The following is a 19,536-nucleotide window of genomic DNA, read 5'->3' as shown; positions in this document are numbered from 1 at the left end:
TCCTGTTTCTTCAATGTTATTAAAAATAAGTCTAAAAAATGACCTATAACACAGAGTACCAGTTTCTTGTAAAATGAGTGCCGTGTTATGGTGGATGATGGACAGGAGTTCTTCTAGACTGTAGAAAAGAAGAACAGCAGGGGGCAGCTGGAACTAGTCGAGCCCGACACGGAACTTTGCGGATTAGTGGATTTACTACTTAGAAAATGTGGAAGAAAATTCAGTGCAGTTCAGTAAAGGCAGCAGGAGCAGTTTCAGAACGTACATCGCATTTCAAGGTAAAAGCGTCACTTACTGGTTTAAAATATACTATTGTATGTACTGAAGGAGTTGGAGGGTACAATTGTTTATGGACGCACAATAATTGAAATAAATGTAAATTAATATATAAATATACAAACTTAATAATACTTTTGAAAACACAACTACTACTTTGAGTTTTATTTTGAAATTCTTAAGCGGAAGTCTGGTATCAAAATCTGACCAATTTTACCTAAGCCTTCGCGTGAGCGACTCAGAACAACCCGGAACTTTTAAGTGAACTAATAATTCTTAAAACATATCGCAGGGTGTTTCCTCGCGGTTTTCCGACAAATTCAAACGTTTTTCCGAGAAAAGGGGAACTTGCGCGGGCTGCGTTGTTCCATTTGGAGGAGGAGAAGCCAGTTGCAGATGTGTGTCGCTCCTGCTGCCGCGGTGCCTGCGGGACAGTAGCCTCGACTTGTCTGTTCAAACCAGGTAAGAGCAGTGCGGTAAAAGCTGTGCAGCTCACACTGACCTGCCGCAGCTCCTTCACAAATCAATAGTGACATCAGTCTGAATGAACTACTATCAGCTCATGTGCAATGTGGACGCATTTAGACGTGTGTTTAAAGAAAGCTAGTTTACTTTAATCATAGTTTGTTAGTTAGCTTTTGAAGCAGCTAATGACTTTAGCAACAAAAACAAATTTATGTAATTAATTAGAATCCACTAAATGTAAAGTCTATGACGCTTAAGAGTCATTTTTTCACTACGTTACTTAATTTTAACCCACTGTATCTGTATCTAAGATAAACCGTGAGTGTGTGTGTGTGTGTGTGTGTGTGTGTGTGTGTGTGTGTGTGTGTGTGTGTGTGTGTGTGTGGTGTCCTGTCAGGTTAGGAATTTGAGGCAGCTGAGAGCTTCCCCCTCCACAAACACACACTTCCACAGATGGGAATGGGGGGTCTGCACACCAACAAAAAGTCCAGGCGTGCTTGTGGTTTTAAGTCTAGTGAAGCAAACTGCTTATAGAGACGAATACAGACCCCGACAGGTGCAGATCATGGTGCGCACTTCGTTTAGCATCTTTACAAATGTCAAGCCTCACCGCTAATGATCTATGTCTGTCCTTTATAAAAACATCCTCATCTTATTTTTGCCAGTTTGAATGAACATGAAATGTAAACATGAACATGAAAATGAACAGTTTCAAAAGATCTAAGATCTAAAGACCTAAAACTTGGTAATTGTCCCAGTATTTTTAAATCTGATATGACTTAAAACAAATGATATAAATAGATTATCTTTATTAGTCTGCTTTGATTCTGATGTTTTGATGTTTATTATATTAACTGCAGTCATTTTTTTTTAAATGTTACTCCACTTTTATCTGGCAGCTTCTACGTACTGTATCATGCACCGCTAGTTTCTACTTACCTAATTTAGAGGTCGACACTGAACAGGTACAGGCAGGCAGAGACACAGACATTGTCAGTGGTTAAAGCTGGAGGCTGATATGAAATTCTTTCCTCTTAGTTAAAAAAATGGAGGGAATAAACACCTTGTAGATTTTTGATGATCTGCAGCTTTATTCAGAGCTGAAGTTTAAAACAAACTCAAACATTGTTTAAAAAGTTGTGATCTAGCTAAGGATCAAATGTATAAATGGTGAAATGGATGAATATGATGTCAGACCACCATGCTTGTGTAAGAATATGATTAAAATGTTAAGAATAACAGCAAAAATGTAATTATTTATTTTAAATATTATTAATTATTACCCTTGGAAAACTGATTTCATTATGTGTTTCATAAGTACCTACCTGTGATAAACCGAGGCACCACCTCCCCTTTACCCCCTTTGTCATGCAACTGATAATTTGACGTCTAGCTGATAGACCCACACAGTCATTATTATCTAGCTCAGACAGACCCACAGGCTGTCTTTATTATTGAAAAGACATGACATGCTATTACACAGGATTTGGCCTTGAATCCACTGACTCATAAGCTTTCTGGGAACAAAACAAAAGAAAAATCTCTCTTAAGATTAAGGCTGCAGGCTGCTGTGAGGGGAAGTTGACCTACAGCACTGGCATTTTGCTTGTAAGTGACTCAAAAACAGACTTCGTGTGATCGTACTTGTACTTTCTTGATACTCAAAGTTAGCAGGAGTCCAGCCTAAGTCTGTAAGTTGAAGAAACATTATTCATTTTTGTTCTTTCCTCGTCAGTAAAGATGCTGCCTCTGGGCAAGTAAGGCGAGAGGCCAATAAAATACAGTTGTTTTGACAGGGTCACCACTTTGAAACTGCTGTAAACTGTGTGCTCATTCTTTTTGAGAGCGAACCGTGAGCTACCCAAGAGCTCATGAAGAGGGTGGAGGTTATTAATCATACCAAACACAAGCAGGCACAGGCTCGACTGCCTCGCTTTCATCATGAGCTCATGAATGTGGAGAAGAATTTTGATCCAGCTATATTGTTTCCATGTGCTGAGAGCGCAGGAGAGACGGATAAGGACAAGGAAGGGGGATGGGTTGGAAAAAACGACAACAGCTTCTTCTGTATCATCTGGGAACGCTGTCTGAAGGCCGGGGAGGAAGTGTGTGTGGTGCTTGTGTGTTTGTGTATGAGTGTGGGAAAGGGAAGAGTGTGGTTCAGAGTGCGTGTTCAGACAGTTTTTAGCTCTCACAGCTCTACACCATAAATACACAGTGAAAGAGGAACACGTTCTCCAACTTCATATTGAAAATGATAGTAGCTGACTGCTGTGAGACAAGGCCTATCAGTTTACTTTGCAGAGGTTAAGCTCCCAGGTTGATAGCTTATGAAATCACTTAACAATTATTCAGTATGAGACGTCAGCACAGCCCCACGTTTTAAAGTTAAAGCTGACTTGACCAAATGATAATTCTGTTTTTCTGTCCTGGGTCGTGTTTGTGAAAAGGTTTATAAAGTTTGAATAAAGTTACAAGTTTCAGCATGACTTTAAATGTGAAATTTGTTTCTGGAGTTGATAGATGGAGAAAATCTTTCGGTTTGTTAATCACAATCATGCGTTTAACAGGTAGAGAGTGGTGGAACCCAGAGGCGCCATCATGCCACAGCAGAAGGACATAGTGAGGATAGCCATCCAGATGCCTGGGGCCTACCCCCAGCTCATACAACTGGACCAGGTGAGGCGCAACGACCTGCACACATGCATGCATGCATACAGAGAAGAGAGGTGCCAGGCCCGTGTACACAGCAACTACTATTATTGTTATAATCGCTTTTAAAGGATCCATATCAGCTCAAATTTAACCAACCAAAATCCGATTTTTTGATAGAACTTCTGTTCTGTCCTATTCTGCCAGTATGGGGCTGCTCTGCCCCAGTGTGACTGAAGAATTGTCTTGGTCTCAACAGTGATGAGTTTAGATACCGAGGTCGGCTAAATGCTCTGCCCACCAACGCTATTTATAGGTGTTGGCTCGTGTACCGCTGCAATCGCTTAATCTACCGCTGTATTTATTCCAATGACAAATGACACGGATGGCGGACGGGTTCGCTTGTCACTGACGAACAGGATGCGAGCGCTGCTGCTGTGTGCGCACTCCAAACAGACACAATCCTGTTACTCCATTTGTTTATTTTAGGCCACTTACTGTAGTTGTCTAGTGTGTCTGCAGAGCACGACTGTCCCCACTCGCTTGTGGCCTCTCCAGCTGCTGCAGCATGAGACATGTAACCTTGATGGGGTACAGTATTGTCAGGTGCAGTGAAAACACTGGTAAAGTTGTCGTGATGTCACCATTTTGCTACTTGTGAGACTTTCAGGTCAGCATTTCTTTCATTTATGCTTCATTTTGACAGCTGCTTTTCTTTTAAATGTTATGCTCAACAACCTCTAAAGCACAGAATGATGATCACATTCATATTGACTTTTAAAACACAAGCCATTTTCAGTTAGCTTCCTGTTGCTCTTCATTAAAAGAGTAGATTGACTTAGTGCTCTGTCTGCATTCCTTAGATTTGATCGTAGCTTCTAGCTCATCCTCGTATGGAGGAGATTTTAGTAATGCCATCAGTTTGTTCATACTGTGGAGACTTGATCGTCCTGCTCTTCTAGAACACCCTGAGATGTTTATTTAACTTACTGATGATTAAATCTCAGTCTGCCTTTTAAAGAGGCTCCAAAACCAGAAGTAGACAGTTACACTAGCGCTTATCCTCAAGAGCATCAACACCACATGAGTTATTCAGCCTTATATTTTTAGCTGCGCTTGTAAAGCCTTACTCTGACCTAAGTACGGTTCTTGGTTTTAGCACAGAGATGGTTTGTGCCGGCTGTCTCTCTGGTCAACAGTAGTTCTGAGATAACACCATTTCAGTTGAGGCAGATGTCACATGCACTAATTTGTTGTGTATATATTGTGTTTATTTACAGCAACAGTCTCAACTCAGTCAAACCAAGTTCCTCTAATTGTAGTAGTGTGTAGAAGGCAGCATGGGGCATGTCGATCCACTGAAAGGTCACTTAATGATATAAAATCCCATAATTGGACATAGTGATTCCTGAGGACGATTCTTTTCAAAAAGGTTTGCTTGTATTTAACATCACACCATTTAGCACCCACGCCCAGTTTGCTTCCTCAGCTCTTAGCACATATGATAGTGGTAAAGTTTTCCATGCATTTCCCAGAAACATTGGGGAAGTTGTATTTCTTTACGCAAGAGCCTGTGAGCTGTTCAAACAGCATAGCAGAACCCATGGGTGTGTGTTGTTCACTCACATACTGCAAATCACTTATAGAGTCTGGAATGGGCAGACAATAGATTTAACAGACAAGTACTTTAAACTGCTGAAAAATGAACCCATACCTGTAAATAAACTTGACTTCATTTGACTTTGTCACATGCCCCAAGTATTTTTATTATTGTTCACAGCCAATCCTGTCAGTGCACAATATTCCCTCAAAATCTTCCCATTGGCTACTTCTCTTTCCTAAACTCATCCCATTGGTCAGCCTGCTGGGCAGCCACTAATAACAGACTGTCCACTGGGTCTACCGCAAAACCTGGAGACATTTTGATTGGTTGACCGCAGGGCTGACCACTAATAGCAGGATAACCTAAAGTCAGACATGGAATTAGTCTGGCTTTCATTTACATACAAAAAGGAATCTGGGCAATGAGGGGAATATTGTTCAGAACATGTTGGAGAACACTAGGATTTCCTCTTCTGGGCAAACAAGTCTGCGTCCAGGCTAAATATCTGTGGAGCCGTGATCCCATAACAGCATGTCATTACTGAGTTTAGCTCCGTGACACAGATACTTAGTAGAGTCCATTAAGTCCTGCTGTGCTGCAACCCACACATGTGCAGCAGGTGTGTGCTTTTGTGTTGACATACACGAGTTAAGGTGTGTCTATTATTTGTTGTGTCTCCATGCAGAAAAAGCCCCTCTCTGCCGTAATAAAGGAGGTGTGTGATGGGTAGGTTGATGATGACCCTGCACTCTACTCACTAATCTCTTATATCAATATCCTTTAATTTTTTGCTGAAGTAATGTGTGTGTGTGTGTGTGTGTGTGTGTGTGTGTGTGTGTGTGTGTGTGTGTGTGTGTGTGTGTGTGTGTGTGTGTGTGTGTGTGTGTGTGTGTGTGTGTGTGTGTGTGTGTGTGTAGCTGGAATCTTGCAGGTCCTGATAATCATGCTCTGCAGTATACTGATGGGGTGCAGACATACATCACTGAATCGGTGAGCCACATGTCCGTACTAGAATATAATTCACACATGATGTTGTGTTATTGTTATGTACCTATGAAACCTTTCTGCAGCTTGCTTTTGTAGGTCAACATCTCACACGTTTCTGTTTTCTGTGGTGTGTGTGTGTGTGTGTGTGTGTGTGTGTGTGTGTGTGTGTGTGTACAGTGTAGCTGTAGCAAAATTTACTTGTATTCATGCCTATCATGGTGTTTGTTTTTTCTGTCTTATAGAATCGTCTGGACATCAAAAACGGCTGCATTCTGAGACTGACCAAGGCTCCGGTGAGTCTGCAGTCCCCAGGCTCTCGCCCAAAGCTCCTTTCACCTCGCTCTACTCATTCTTCTGTCCCTCCCACTCGGTTTGTTTTGTTCCATGGCCTTGTGGGTTTTGTTCATGGTGCTGAACGCAGGGTCGCTGTGCAGAGGACTTGTTCAAGGGCATCCAGAACTCGGATTCGGACGTGCGCTGTCACTCCCTGAAGGAACTGGCGGGTGTCTCCAAAGACGTGACCTTCGCCCAGGAATTTATCAGCCGAGACGGGCACCTCTCATTGGTCAAGATAGTAGAGGATTCTAACGAGTTAGTACTCTGTGTTATCCAATCCTCAGCTAGCTCTCACTGATGTGTGATGAATCAGTTCTAGTCATAAGGGTTGGAGCAGTTTCTGGTTACTGATAAATTGTGAATTTGTGACATCTTTTTTGTGTGTGTGTGTCATTCAGGAGTAATATTATCATGACCCACACGCTCACAAGCTTCATGGAACTGATGGATCATGGGATAGTCTCTTGGGAAAATCTCTCCTCTGTCTTTATCAAGAAGGTTTGCCTGTTCATTTAATTTGTTAATATCCGTCTGCATCCTCTGGTCCTCCTCCTTCTCACTATGTGTTTGTTTGCCTTATTTATCTTTCAGATCGCCAGCTTTGTCAACGCCAAGTCAACCGATGCATCAATACAGCAGGTTTCCTTAGACATCCTCGAGAGCATGGTACTGAGCAGCCACAGTCTCTTCCTGCAGGTGAAACAGGAAGTTACCATGGAGAGGCTCATCGCTCACATCCAGGTGTAAGTAACAGACGTAGACTCTTAAATAAAGTAGTAAAGAGCTGCTGTAGTTATGAATAGCAGCAGTTTCTGTGTAACAGGCAGCTTTCAAACATGTAAAACTGGTGTTGGCAGAAAAGGTGATTGAGACCACCAGTGTTTCACACCAAGACCTCACAGTTAGATGTGAGAAATGAAACCTTTATGACACTTGTAAGCGCATCCTGTTTTCATCTGTGACTTTACAGATAGCGCTTGTCACGAACCATCAAACTGTTCCGTCACCGCTCTCCTCTTTAACTTCTTATAGAACAAATCAGCAGATACAAACCAAAGCCATGGCTCTACTTATGGCCCTGCTGCAGACATCTGGAGACTCGGAGAGACAGGTGCTGCCACTGTGTGCTTCCCTTTTTTATGTTGTTCCTTTTTGTCTTGTAGCTGTTCATACTTGCGGGCATGTACGTATTTAGTTTTTCCTGAATGTGAGCTTCTTCCAGACAGTAGTGCCTGCAGCAGTCAGTCAGAATGTATACTGCATACTTCATCTCAGCTGGCTTTCATTTTGGCTCTGTGTGTTGAAAGGAAGCTCTGACATTCAGGGATTTGAATAGCATGCATTTAAATTGCTCCATTGTTGCATAAAGGAGTCATAATCGTGCAGGCACCACTTCTGCCGGACAGCTGTAAATAATGCTCATGTCAGCTTGTCTGAAGACAGCGAAGGCTTTCTCTCCCTCTGTTCAGATCCTGCTTATCTCCCATTGTACAGAAACAGTTCGTTCATTCAGCTCGCCACGTCTTTTCTCTCTTTCTTTGTCGCTCTCACACAGACGCACAAACGTCTTCCTACTATTGCAGTAAGTCAACAAATCCAGCCTTTCTTATCAGTTTGACCGACTCAAGAACAAATTAGCCCCGAGGGGGAAGAAAAGAGTATGAGTCAAAAATGCGTGTACCAGCAAGTGACAGGTCAAAGTCTCACACAGAGTAACCCTCGAACCGCCCACTCATCTGTTGATGACACTACATCACCACCTTATGTTAGAAATGTGTCGGTGCACCTCAGAGACTCATTTACGCCAATAATCTGTTCCTTCTCTTCTCTTCTGCAGGAAATGTTTGCATTCATGAACAAGAACAGTTTGAGGCAGTACATCCATAAGGTAGTGGAAATAAAATTACTTAATAGGGACATTTTATTTACATTCTCAATCCTCAGCTAACTTACTGAAGACATTATTTGTTGCAGAACATCCTCCATTGCTCTGGTTCAGTCCAGGATGAGATGGCCCACTACCTCTATGTCCTACAGTCAGTTACTTTGAATCACCTGGAACCGCGCATGAGAACACCTCTGGACTGTTACAGCCAGGTGAGCTGAAGCATGAGCAGACATGTGCTTGCATCAGAGTGTGTCTTATTGGAAGCACCAAACATACCTGTTTCAGACTACAGCATTACTGGCATGCTGATTATCCTTAAGGTTCTCACTGCACGAGAGCAGCAGCTTACCTTCTTCTCCTCTGACTCCAGGACCAGAGAGAAATCCTTCACGGCTTACGGCAGGCAGCGTTCGAGACAGAAAGCGAGAACAGTCTGAGCAATGAGAGACGGCGTTCGCTCTGTGCTAAGGAGTTTAAAAAACTGGGCTTCTCTGTGAGTGTTTACTTCCAGAACTTACTCTCTCATTCTTTTCACAGTGAACATGTCCATATTCACTCTACCTCTGTCTTGTTTGTTGCAGAATAACAGTAACCCTGGTCAAGACTTGTTGAGGACGCCTCCGGGTCTTTTAGCTCTGGACACCATGTCTTATTTTGCCATGCGATATCCTGATGCCTACAGCAGGGTAAGGATTATATGTGTTGAATGTGACACTACATTATCCTCAAGCCTTGTATTGTGAGTCTTAGCTCACATGTTGGGCACTGCTCTAACAATATCAGTAAATGTGGATAAGATCATTAGGTGCCCATTTAAATTAACTTGATTTCAGCCCCTGTTGGCAGTCAAACAGAGGCGCCACTAACCATCATATGAAGCCTCTATCAATGTGTTTTCTTCTTCCAGTTTGTTTTGGAGAACAGCAGTAGGGAGGACAAACATGAATGTCCATTTGCCAGGAGCAGCATAGAGCTCACCCTCATCCTGTGTGAAATTCTTCGTATCGGAGAATCTCGTAAGTCGACACCTCTACCATGATAATAAAACTTATGATCAGATCACTGAGAATCTTTCTTATTTGGCTTCTGTCTCCATCCCGGCCTGTGTGAGCAGCCTCAGAGACAGGATCTGATTACCACCCCATCTTCTTCAGTCAGGACCGCCTCTTGGAGGAACTTTTCTGTGTCTGCATTCAGCTACTGAACAAGACCTGGAAGGAGATGAGAGCAACACAGGAGGACTTTGACAAGGTATAACGCTTGAACCCTCAAAAACATTTGCACAGTGCTTCTCCCATCACTGTAGACGTCATTTGTTGTTATCGTGAATGGTTGTCTGCCGTGTGATAGACACCAGGGAACAATGGTAGGATGGAGATACAGTATTTGAAGGGCAGCCTATCACCTTTCAGTACATGTGTAGTGGAACCTGGGAAGCATCTCAGTGGTACTTCATCTGTGTCATGATATACAGTAAACAAAACAAATTAAAATGACTTCTAAAGGGTAGGAGCATTAACAGTCATGGTTCTGTGGTAGGTATATTTATTAATGTGTTTTTGTGACTTTGGTCTTTGTAAAATGTTGAGGACATTTAAAAAAAAAACATAGACTTTTAGAATATATTGTGACCACATAATAGTAATATTAGCATGTTGACCCGCATGGTCCTGTCCGAGAAATATACTGAGATTCCAGGCATCATGAAAGAAAGAGTGGTAAAACTTTTGTCCTGAGCCTCATTTAAACACAACACGACCGTCTGTCCTGAACCGCAGCCTTTAATGGCAGCTGTAAAACTCTGACCCCTTGACCTCTCAGGAGCAGCACAGTGGCCTGAGCCCCAAGCCGGCAGACCGGCCTTTTGTTTTTGCTCCTGGCCCCCTACCCGCTGAGCTCTGGGGCAAGGACAAAGGGGTATTAGATTAACAAAGGGGCAGGGTGGGCGTCAGAAACAGAGGGAGAAGGAAGCGAGGAAAACAAAGCACCCGGGGCATCAGCAATAATCACACAACAACAGAGGCAGCGTAAAACCACTGGAAACAAAATGCATTGGAGGGTGAGAAGGAAACCAAAGGTGCTGTATCTACTATAGACCAGTACCAACTGCCTCCCAAAAGCACAAACATTCCACCCATTCTACTATGTGTATTCATGTGTGTGTGGTTCTAATCATCTCCACACACACACACACACACACACACACACACACACACACACACACACACACACACACACACACACACACACAAACACGCTGCAGGAATTTAGGGACCTGAGGCAGCTGCCAGCCGTGCGTCCTATTGGCCCGTGGAGCTGATGACAGAGGGGCTGGACGGCAGCAGTGTGCATGGAGTATCAGGGTGTCTGTTTACAAAACACATGCAGGCCTGCACCTCTCCTGTCATGTAGCTGATCAGTGCCCCCTATTATCTCCACTGCTTTGACTGGTGGCAAAGGGCAGACGCTCGGATTTGAGAATTGGAATATTTCTGCAAATCGTTGGCTCTGAAGAGTAATCGATGGAGGTAAGGCTGGGAGTTTTGTGAGGGGTGTGTTGCTTGTGTCATTTTTTGCTGTTGTTGTTCTTTACTGAGCATTTATTCAACCACAAAGTTAAAATTTAGGGTGTGTTTAAAGCAAGTTGATTTCCATCCATCCCATAGTGCTAACCTTTAAAAGATGACACTATAAAGATGACATAAGCTGCCTGTGGGAAAGTTGATGGACACTGTTTTGTCTCAGGTGACTTGAGCAGGAAGTGACATTGTGAAACTAGTGGCTTGTTTTTTCAAATCTCCTCTGTCTTTAAGGCTAATATATATTTGAGCGCGGTCTGGAAAGAGCTATAGTGAATGGAGCAAATTACACTTTAGTGACTGATTGTGAACAATCAAACAAACTGGGTGTGAACAGGAATGATCTAGGTCAGCAGAGGCGCGTGGCCGAGGACAAATACTGCTGGACTTGGCTTGATCACTATAGATTTTTATATGGATTTTACGCTATTTACAGCTGAGCTGCTTAGAATAAAGACAGCTATAGATTTTGCTTATGAAAGCAAAGAGTTGGGCCCACAGCCCTGAGCTCCTATTTCAAGGTAGCTGGAGTCACCCTGTGTTTAAAGCATGCAGAAAAAAAAATCACATGGTGGAGGAGTGAATCAGCGCAACGACATGAGCACAGCTTTGTTTTAACAAAATTTATTTAATCTGTGGTTAAAATCTATTCTCTAACAACCTAGAAACTTGTCTGGCAATTACTGTAGTGATTTTCTGTGGGTGTTTTCATACTGGACAATGCAGTTAATAATAAAAGGGCTGATAAAGAGCCCCGTGGTTGGTGACTAACCTCTGGGTCGAGGCTAATAAGACAGGAGCGCAGGTGGCTGCAGGGTTTCCTCACTAAACAGTGTAAAAACAAAAGCTTAAACAGCCATTGCATTTAGCTCTTGGTCCTTGTTTATGTCCTGGGATGTGTTAGGCCAATGCTCACTGTTTCTCTTCTGTCAGTGCAATTTTCAGAAGCATAGAAAAGGCTCAGTATACAGCAAAGACAAACCAGGAGACCATCATCAGCAGAACTAGAGCATTGAACTCAAGTCAGAATGTTTTCTGTGAGTGCACGGGTACTCGGCCTACACAGGTAAACATCTCTCCATCTCTGTGGCTGTTTTCTCAGGTGATGCAGGTGGTGAGGGAGCAAATCACCAGGACGCTGTCCAGTAAGCCGACCTCCCTGGAGTTCTTCAAGAACAAAGTCAGTGCCCTCAACTACAGCGAGATCCTCAAACTGCGTCAGACAGAGCGACTGCACCAGGAAGAGACTCTGGCTCCACCTGTACTGTAAGCAGCACCTGACTCAGGCTTTATACTGTGTTATGCTCATGTCTGCAAGACGGGCTGTTAGGTCATAACTGTTAGGTCATAGACAGCTGCCAATGCGTGTGCGTGTGCGTGTGCGTGTGCGTGTGCGTGTGCGTGTGTGTGTGTGTGTGTGTGTGTGTGTTTCTCCAGTGAGCTCAAAGAGCGCCTGAAGCCAGAGCTGCTGGAGTTGATCCGCCAGCAGAGACTCAATAGATTGTGTCAAGGAACGAAGTTCAGGAAGATAACTCAACGACGCAGACAAGGTGAGGAACACTCCTGGTCTCCAACCGTACCAGAACTGTCTCACTTCACTGATCACGTGCTTTACTTCCATCCTCAGACAAATCATGGTTCTGCCGCTTGTCACCTAATCACAAAATGCTTCACTACGGTGATGTGGAGGAGGAAATCGACAATCCACCAATAGAAACACTCCAAATGAAGAGTGAGTTGAATCTGGGCTAAAGCAGAAAAAAAATCATGCTGCCGTTTGTTTCGTCAACGCTTTCCTTCTCTCCCTCCTCCTCCAGTCCCAGTCGCAGATATCAAAGGCCTGCTGACAGGAAAAGACTGCCCTCACATGAAAGAGAACAAAGGCAAACAGAACAAGGTTGGGCACTGGACTTTTCTGTTTAGAATATGGTTGTGTTCCCTTCACGTTGGTTGGCACACAGCAGAGCTCTCACACAGTTTGTGTTTTGTACCTGGACGTGTATCTCTCTGTAGGAGATGCTGGACCTGGCATTCAGCATAACATACGATGTAGAGGAAAGCAGCCTGGACTTCATCGCCCCCTCCAGAACTGATGTGAGTCTGTTGCATGAATGAAACTGGGAACATGTACTCGTCTTGAAGTTTTGTTTCTTTGGCAGATGTTAAAAAATCTATGTGTGGCTTAACTAATTAGGTATATTCCTATAACCATCATCGTATGCTGCATACCTCATGTGTCTCCCTCTGTCAGTTCTGCCTTTGGACAGATGGACTAAACGTGCTCCTGGGCCGGGACATGAGCAGCGAGTCCATGCGCAGCGAGCTGGAGATTCTCCTCTCCATGGAGATCAAGCTCCGCCTCCTGGACCTGGAGAACGTCCCTATTCCCGACAACGCACCAGTCGTCCCAAAACTGCCAAGCAACTACAACTTCTGCTATGACTTCAGCCACACCGAGCAGTAGGGGGCGGGGCACAGACTGTAACAACCCTAAGACGCGTGACTGTGTAAATATGTGTGTGTGTGTGTGTGTGAGAGAAACAGGAGATAAGCGTCTACATGAATGAATTCTAACTGTAGATTGATCTACTGGGGCCTGGTTGTTTACAACCAACAGACTCTGACATTTCTACTACGTGTTCCAAACCACACCACTCTTAGATATATTACATTCTCTATTTTACCAGACAGCTACTCCATTACAGGTACTTTCAGTTTTATAATCAGTTTTATATTTTGATATATATCTTAAACTAAACTATGTATACTACACAAACTAGTCCTGTATACAAGGTTGCTTTTTACTGGTTGGCTGCTTGTACGCTCTTCTGTTGAATTTGTGTTTGTGTTTTATGGGCATTAACCACACTGAAGTTCACAAGTTCTTGTGGTATCAATGCATGTTAGACTCACCTCTAGTCGTCTTAGTTTTCACCAGGTACACAGCTTTATGCAAATGCTCAATAATAATTTTTTGTAGCACTGAGATGAATTTACAGTACAAACACCAAAAAAACCTTTCCAGCCAACAATCAGCCTTTATGTGAATCACTTGAGGTCAATGTGAACTGTCTGCTCTTTTCTGGAAGGTACTCACTATATTGATGGAGATGATCAGAGCATGTTTTTCCTGCCTCTTTGTATCATCAGGTTTTTACACTTCCTTATGATTCACAACTCCATGTGGTGACATTCACCTTTTGAATTCTGCACTTTGGGTGACTTAACATGAATAAAGTTTGGTTTATCCCAAGAAAAAACAACTATACTTATTTACATACAGCAAAGTGTCTGAATGTTAGTTTATTATGAATAAAAAGTATTATTATAATTATTTTTTCTTTTTTCAAAGCATTAACAACATTTGGAGACAGGCACAAACTAAAGCAACACATTTTTAGCCCATTTGAGAGTATTTGTCTTGTATCATGAACATGATATTATCTTGAGCAGGAAAACAGTTTCAGTCATTGTTACCTCAGATGAAGCAGAAACAGGAAACAGAAATGACTCTCGCACTCACACAGTTTAGAGTGTCCAGTCAACCTGACTGCATGTCTTTTGGATGATGGAACCCAGAGAAAACCTCCAGAGACACTGGAAAAACGTGTCAGCTCCACATATAAAAGGCACTGGGACGACCCTGGAATCTGTGAGGCACCACTACATTGTGCCATCATCTGTCATCTTAAGTTCAAAAATCCTAAATGTATATTTAAATTCTTATGTATTATCAAGAATGAACCTAAACCCAAAAACAGTTTCAAAAACATACAAAAGTACTTTGAGACACCTGTGAAGCACCTTGTTAATATAACAAATTCATTTCCTATAGTGAACCTTATGTGGAGCTCATCCTTCCCTTTCTAATTCTCATTCTAACAAACTTCATATAACAGCCTTTGAATTTCAGTCCAACGCATGAAACACTTCTTTTATATCATGTCAGTGTCTGTGTTGATGAAGTCCTAACTGAACATACAATCAAACCTTCGCCCCTGAATATTGAGGAGGGTGATTTTCATACAGTATGTGATTCTCAGAGTGTTTTGACTGTTTGGGTTCACACTTACAAATTAGCTACGCAAGCCGAACTATGTGCTTTTTGCAGCGTATATCTGCCTCGTACCAAAACAACTCAATCCAAAGATCACTTCAATCACTACAGGCTGTACAACTGACTATTCAACATTTCTATCAGTTCTTGTGCAAAAGGCTGAAATAAGCCAGAGCTCATGGTGCAGGCTGTGGTCACCGGGTTGTGTTGTTCCACAGATCAGGCAGTGCATTCAGCCACTCAGAGAGACACAGTAAAATCGGCCCCACCTATGAATTTGTAGTGGACGTTTTCCAAAAAGGGCAGCTGTGATTGAAGGAGATCTGCCGTTGTCATGGAGATGTTTTGGCACCTTGAGATGTCGAGTGTTCTCAGGCGCTTACAGTGCCGTGCCAGGAGGAACAACGACCTGTGAGGTTTCAGGTCACATGATCAGGAATGCATTTTTTTGTTTTTTTACCCGTGCTGTTGAACATGAGGGACGTGGTGCCACTCACCTGTCAGTGATGCTATGACAGCAGGAGAGGTAGAGATGCTGCAGCCTGCGGAGGCACGGCGCCGCCTGGGCCACGCCTTCGTCGGTGATGCCGGGGCAGTGGCTGAGCGCCAGGCTGGTGAGGCTCCGGCAGTGCCGGGCTACGGCCGCCAGGCTGGCGTCGCTGATCTCCGGCAGCGTGGACAGAGACAGACGCTGGAGGTCTTTGAAGCGCACCACCTGAGGAACAGCCACAGTTACTGGGGTTTCAATCCTCCTGTCCGGCTCCGGACGGAAACACTGGCGCCCGGGCTCCGAACCTGTGAGATGCTGCTGTCGGTGAGCTTGGAGCAGGCAGTGAGGTCCAGCTCCTGCAGCCTGTTGAGCGCCAGCAGTGAGGCTCCAGCCTGCTGTCTGAACAGCTCCAGGTCGTTCTGCGTCACCAGCTTGGGCCGCTCCTCAAACGGCAGGCGAGGAGGCTTGAAGAAGCCCATGTTGCCAAAGGTCCTCGTGAACCGAGGGCCTTTGTCTCCCTGTGGAGAGGAGCAGGTTGTTCGTAATGTGACCTTTCACTAAAAAGACTGCAGCTCTACAGAGAGGAGAAAGAAAAGCTGCGTTCCCACCACTTCATCGTCGTCAGGATCGCACTTGGTTGTTTCCACCATCCCCAGCAGACCCCAGTCTGTAACTTCTTTACACCAGCCAAGCCGCAGAACTACCAGCTTCTGCAGGTAGGTGGCGATAGCGCACACTGACAGGTCGGTCACGCTGTCGCATGAGGTGAGGTCCAGCTCACACAGAGTGGCCCCAAGAAGCTTGGCGAGAGAAAACACAGAAAGATCCTGGAAAAATACAAAGAATCACATGTTTGGTCTCGCACTTTGTCCTAACAGTTATCCGCAGAAACCAACTGACCCTTATGTAGGTGCAGCTCCTGAGGATGAGCCTCTCCAGCGGAGCCTTGGCAGCACCGCACCCCGTCAGGCCCTTCACGACCTCCGCTCCGCTGATGTGCAAACACTCGGACAGATCCAGACTGGTGAGCGACGGCGCAGACAGCAGGTCAGCGAAGCCTGTGGAAAAACAGCAAAACAGCAGACATCGTCCTGTTTCTCTCCTTAAGCACAGGATTCAGACACAGATGAAAACTACTTAGGCACCTTTATCAGTCATCCTCCAGTCCCGGGACAAGGACAGGTGTGTGAGGGAGCCGAGGCCCCGTGCTACGGCCTCCACAGACCTGCTGGTCAGCTCGGTGCAGGCACTGATGTCCAGTCTCTGCAGACTGGGCTGGTGCTTCACCAGAATCTCCACCGAGTAGTCGGTGAGCTCCCTGCAGCCATGCAGCGACAGCTCCTCTAGGACCAGATCTGGAACCTAAAACAGAGAAATAAACAACTCAGAACAGACGCTGAACTGGAGCCGCCCGCTTCCTTAAACGCTTCCTGACCTGTGCGACGGTGCGCAGCGACTCGGGGGTGATGGCGGTTCTGCTGAGGTCCAGGGCCACGAGGGTGGACTTCTGCTGCGTCAGCAACCTCCTCAGGTTCCTCAGCGACAGCAGCGACGACGAGTTTTCGACGGCTCCCACCGGGCACCCCAGGTACGGGTCGAACTCGAAAGCGATGTGGCAGCCGGCCAGCGACAGGCGGCGGAGGCGCGGGGTGCAGCCGGTGAGGCGATTGAGGGTGAGGTCGGACAGGTAGCGCAGGTCCGACAGGTCCAGTTCCTCCAGACCACACAGAGCGGACCTAACCTTTGGGAAGGAGGCCGCTTCAAACTAAAGCATTCTCACACAGCATCACTTATTTAGAGTCAAGTTGAATTTGCTGATGCGTCTTCACATTATGATGCCACTGAATATGCTGTGGTACCTGCTGTCTGTGCTCCTCTCTGGAGAGGAAGGCGCCGGACATGAAGAGGCTGTCGAGGCCGCGCAGGTCCAGCCTCCGCAGGGAGGTGAGTCGGGGGAGGAGGGTGAGCAGAGAGGCCTCTGTGATGCTGCTGCCAGGCAGAGACAGGCTGTCCAGCTTAGAGCCCAGACACAGGCCCACCTGAAAGAGAGGCAGCGGGGGAGACGGCACGAGGGAGGAACCGTCAGGGGGAGGATTCAAACACAGGCATTGCAACTTCCTCAAAAAAAAAAAAAACTCCAGCTGCAGATAGGCAGTAAAATAATATACACACTGTCAGATTAGACGTTATCTCTCCATGCAGAGACTGAGCTTTTACAGCTTTATAGAGTTTCAACAGGAAATTGAATGTTCGCATGCAGATACACACGTTATGGTGTTAGGAGTCAATAAGGGTGATTCTGTAGTAACAGCTGCTGCTGCTCTGACCTTTGGACCACAATGTGTGTGATTGTTACGGTGCGACATCATGGTTAGTGGGACACGAATTGAAACAGCAGCATTAAAAAAGTAGGCCAGCGTTAACATGCTAATAAACAGGACACAACAATCATTAAATGTTGAGTTTGTTTATACGGCAGTGTTCCTATCAGGAAGGGAAGCTTCTGTTTGAAGCTGGGAGATTTGGAGATGAGTTTATTTCTCTTAACTCTGTTCAGTCTGATGGTTGAAATAAAAAAGGCTCAATAGCCCCGGAGGTGGCAATCGCTTCTAAAGCACAAAGAAGTCTGTGATCATCTGCAGTGAAACCACAAAAGCTTAAGAGTCATGGGAAAGTAGCTCCTCACACGACAGGCATTATTTATAACTGCACCTCCAGAAGCAGTGATCTGGACATGCTGAAGCCGTCGAGCTGCCGGATGATCAGACTGCAGCGCGACCTCCTGCTCAGGCTCCTCACCAGCTCCAGGGAGGAGGCCGACGCCGGGAAGCAGAAGGTGACGTTCTTCTGCACAAAGAGACCCGTGCACAGGTTAACGCGCGGTCACCTTTCAATGCGTCACTGAAAAACATATGCAAATTCATCATTAGCTTTATTGGGGCTTTTGCTGTGGAGCAGCTCACCTGAAAGCGCAGGTCCTGGCTGGCGGCGTACCAGCTGCGGCAGACCTGCGAGGCCTCCTTCCTGTCTGAGGCGTGAAGGAAGCCCAGGATGTAAACTATGACCTACAGCAAGAGATGGATCATTAGAGAAAGGCTTTGACCCTGAAAGAGGAACAGCTCCTGCACGTTACCCGACACCACTTTATTCGAGTCAAGTGACACTGAATGACACACTGTCCTTTAGAATCTCTCTCTAAATCGTGACGTCATCTAGCTGCTGTAGCTGAGATTTGAACAAGTTGTTGTTTGTTTACACAAACAGCTTGTTTCAACAACAACAGTTTTTTTTTCTCCAGAGTCTTGTTTTATTTGACTGGTTATTAACTCACCTCCACAGGCAGCTCGGGTGTTTCCACTGTGTCCTCTCCATCGCTGTCTTCCATCTCTGCGTCTTCTTTGTTGTTATAAAGCACCACAGACCATGACATGTGAACCAGCCACACGTCCACTAGCTGCTTGCACGAACGCTACCCGGCTTAATTAACGATAGCATTCAGGCTAAAAACCGCTAAGTTTTGGGAAAACAAAAACTTACGTGTAATTCGTATTTGTTAGCTAATTCATAAAGTTACCAATTTTAGATAAGCGGAAGTCAATGAGGAGCTCCACCAGCCGCTCTCCTCTGCAGCGAAGACGCCGTTTCTGACGGGAGAGTTCAGTTGGATCAGCTGACCGCGGTGGGAAAATATGATGACGTCAGAGGCGGAGCATTGTGGGAAATGTGGTTTTCACTCATGGTCTCCAGCATCGAAAGGAAACCACAAAGAAACGGTTAGTGCCTATTTTCCATCTATTTAGGTCAAAGAAAACACACCCAATCTCTCTCATACAGACAATTCTTTATCAATATAAAATATAGCCATATATACATGCTTTTAATGTATAGCACCAAATGTACAGTGATCAATCTATATTTGGATACTTTTTGAATATATTTGAATAATAAAATACATTCTACGCTTGTATTTGCATGTATTTGTATTTATATGTTGTTGTGGTATTACTACCGCAACAACATCATACATTTGGTTTGACATTATTGCAACAGTTTTAAATTTTGATTTATGTAAAAAAATGTCTGTTTTTACTTTATTTACTTACTTGTCTTTTTTTGTAAAGGTTAAATAACTGAACATTTCCTTGCAGTGCTTTTGCTACCCTTTCCTTTTAGCTGTGTCGTTTGTGGTTGGTTTGTTTGTCA

At 44.6% G+C, this 19,536-nt stretch overlaps 2 protein-coding genes across 2 annotated transcripts; one reads left to right on the top strand and one right to left on the bottom strand.

Moving 5' to 3' along the window:
- Nucleotides 1–480: 480 nt before the first annotated feature.
- On the top strand, nucleotides 481–14,117 carry elmo3 (engulfment and cell motility 3). The gene is made up of 21 exons (XM_029153337.3): nucleotides 481–738; nucleotides 3,312–3,420; nucleotides 5,682–5,722; nucleotides 5,914–5,986; nucleotides 6,226–6,276; nucleotides 6,405–6,574; nucleotides 6,718–6,817; nucleotides 6,911–7,062; nucleotides 7,352–7,430; nucleotides 8,157–8,207; nucleotides 8,294–8,416; nucleotides 8,578–8,700; nucleotides 8,789–8,893; nucleotides 9,115–9,223; nucleotides 9,322–9,458; nucleotides 11,889–12,052; nucleotides 12,224–12,336; nucleotides 12,414–12,518; nucleotides 12,604–12,683; nucleotides 12,800–12,880; nucleotides 13,038–14,117. Exons 2-21 carry the CDS (start codon nucleotides 3,343–3,345, stop codon nucleotides 13,248–13,250), a joined length of 2,148 nt encoding a protein of 715 aa, XP_029009170.1. The 5' UTR covers nucleotides 481–738; nucleotides 3,312–3,342; the 3' UTR covers nucleotides 13,251–14,117.
- Nucleotides 14,055–19,006, bottom strand: fbxl9 (F-box and leucine rich repeat protein). Its single transcript, XM_029153402.3, has 11 exons — nucleotides 18,665–19,006; nucleotides 18,297–18,398; nucleotides 18,046–18,180; nucleotides 17,193–17,372; nucleotides 16,769–17,074; nucleotides 16,479–16,695; nucleotides 16,234–16,391; nucleotides 15,942–16,160; nucleotides 15,639–15,851; nucleotides 15,341–15,558; nucleotides 14,055–15,252 (listed from the first exon to the last, which is right to left on the bottom strand). Exons 1-11 carry the CDS (start codon nucleotides 18,761–18,763, stop codon nucleotides 15,084–15,086), a joined length of 2,016 nt encoding a protein of 671 aa, XP_029009235.1. The 5' UTR covers nucleotides 18,764–19,006; the 3' UTR covers nucleotides 14,055–15,083.
- Nucleotides 19,007–19,536: the final 530 nt, after the last annotated feature.

This window comes from Betta splendens, chromosome 6 (assembly GCF_900634795.4).
Source record: "Betta splendens chromosome 6, fBetSpl5.4, whole genome shotgun sequence".
Classification (NCBI taxonomy): domain Eukaryota; kingdom Metazoa; phylum Chordata; class Actinopteri; order Anabantiformes; family Osphronemidae; genus Betta; species Betta splendens.
The sequence above is the reverse complement of the archived record's forward strand: the minus strand, read 5'-3'. Positions and strand labels throughout refer to the sequence as shown.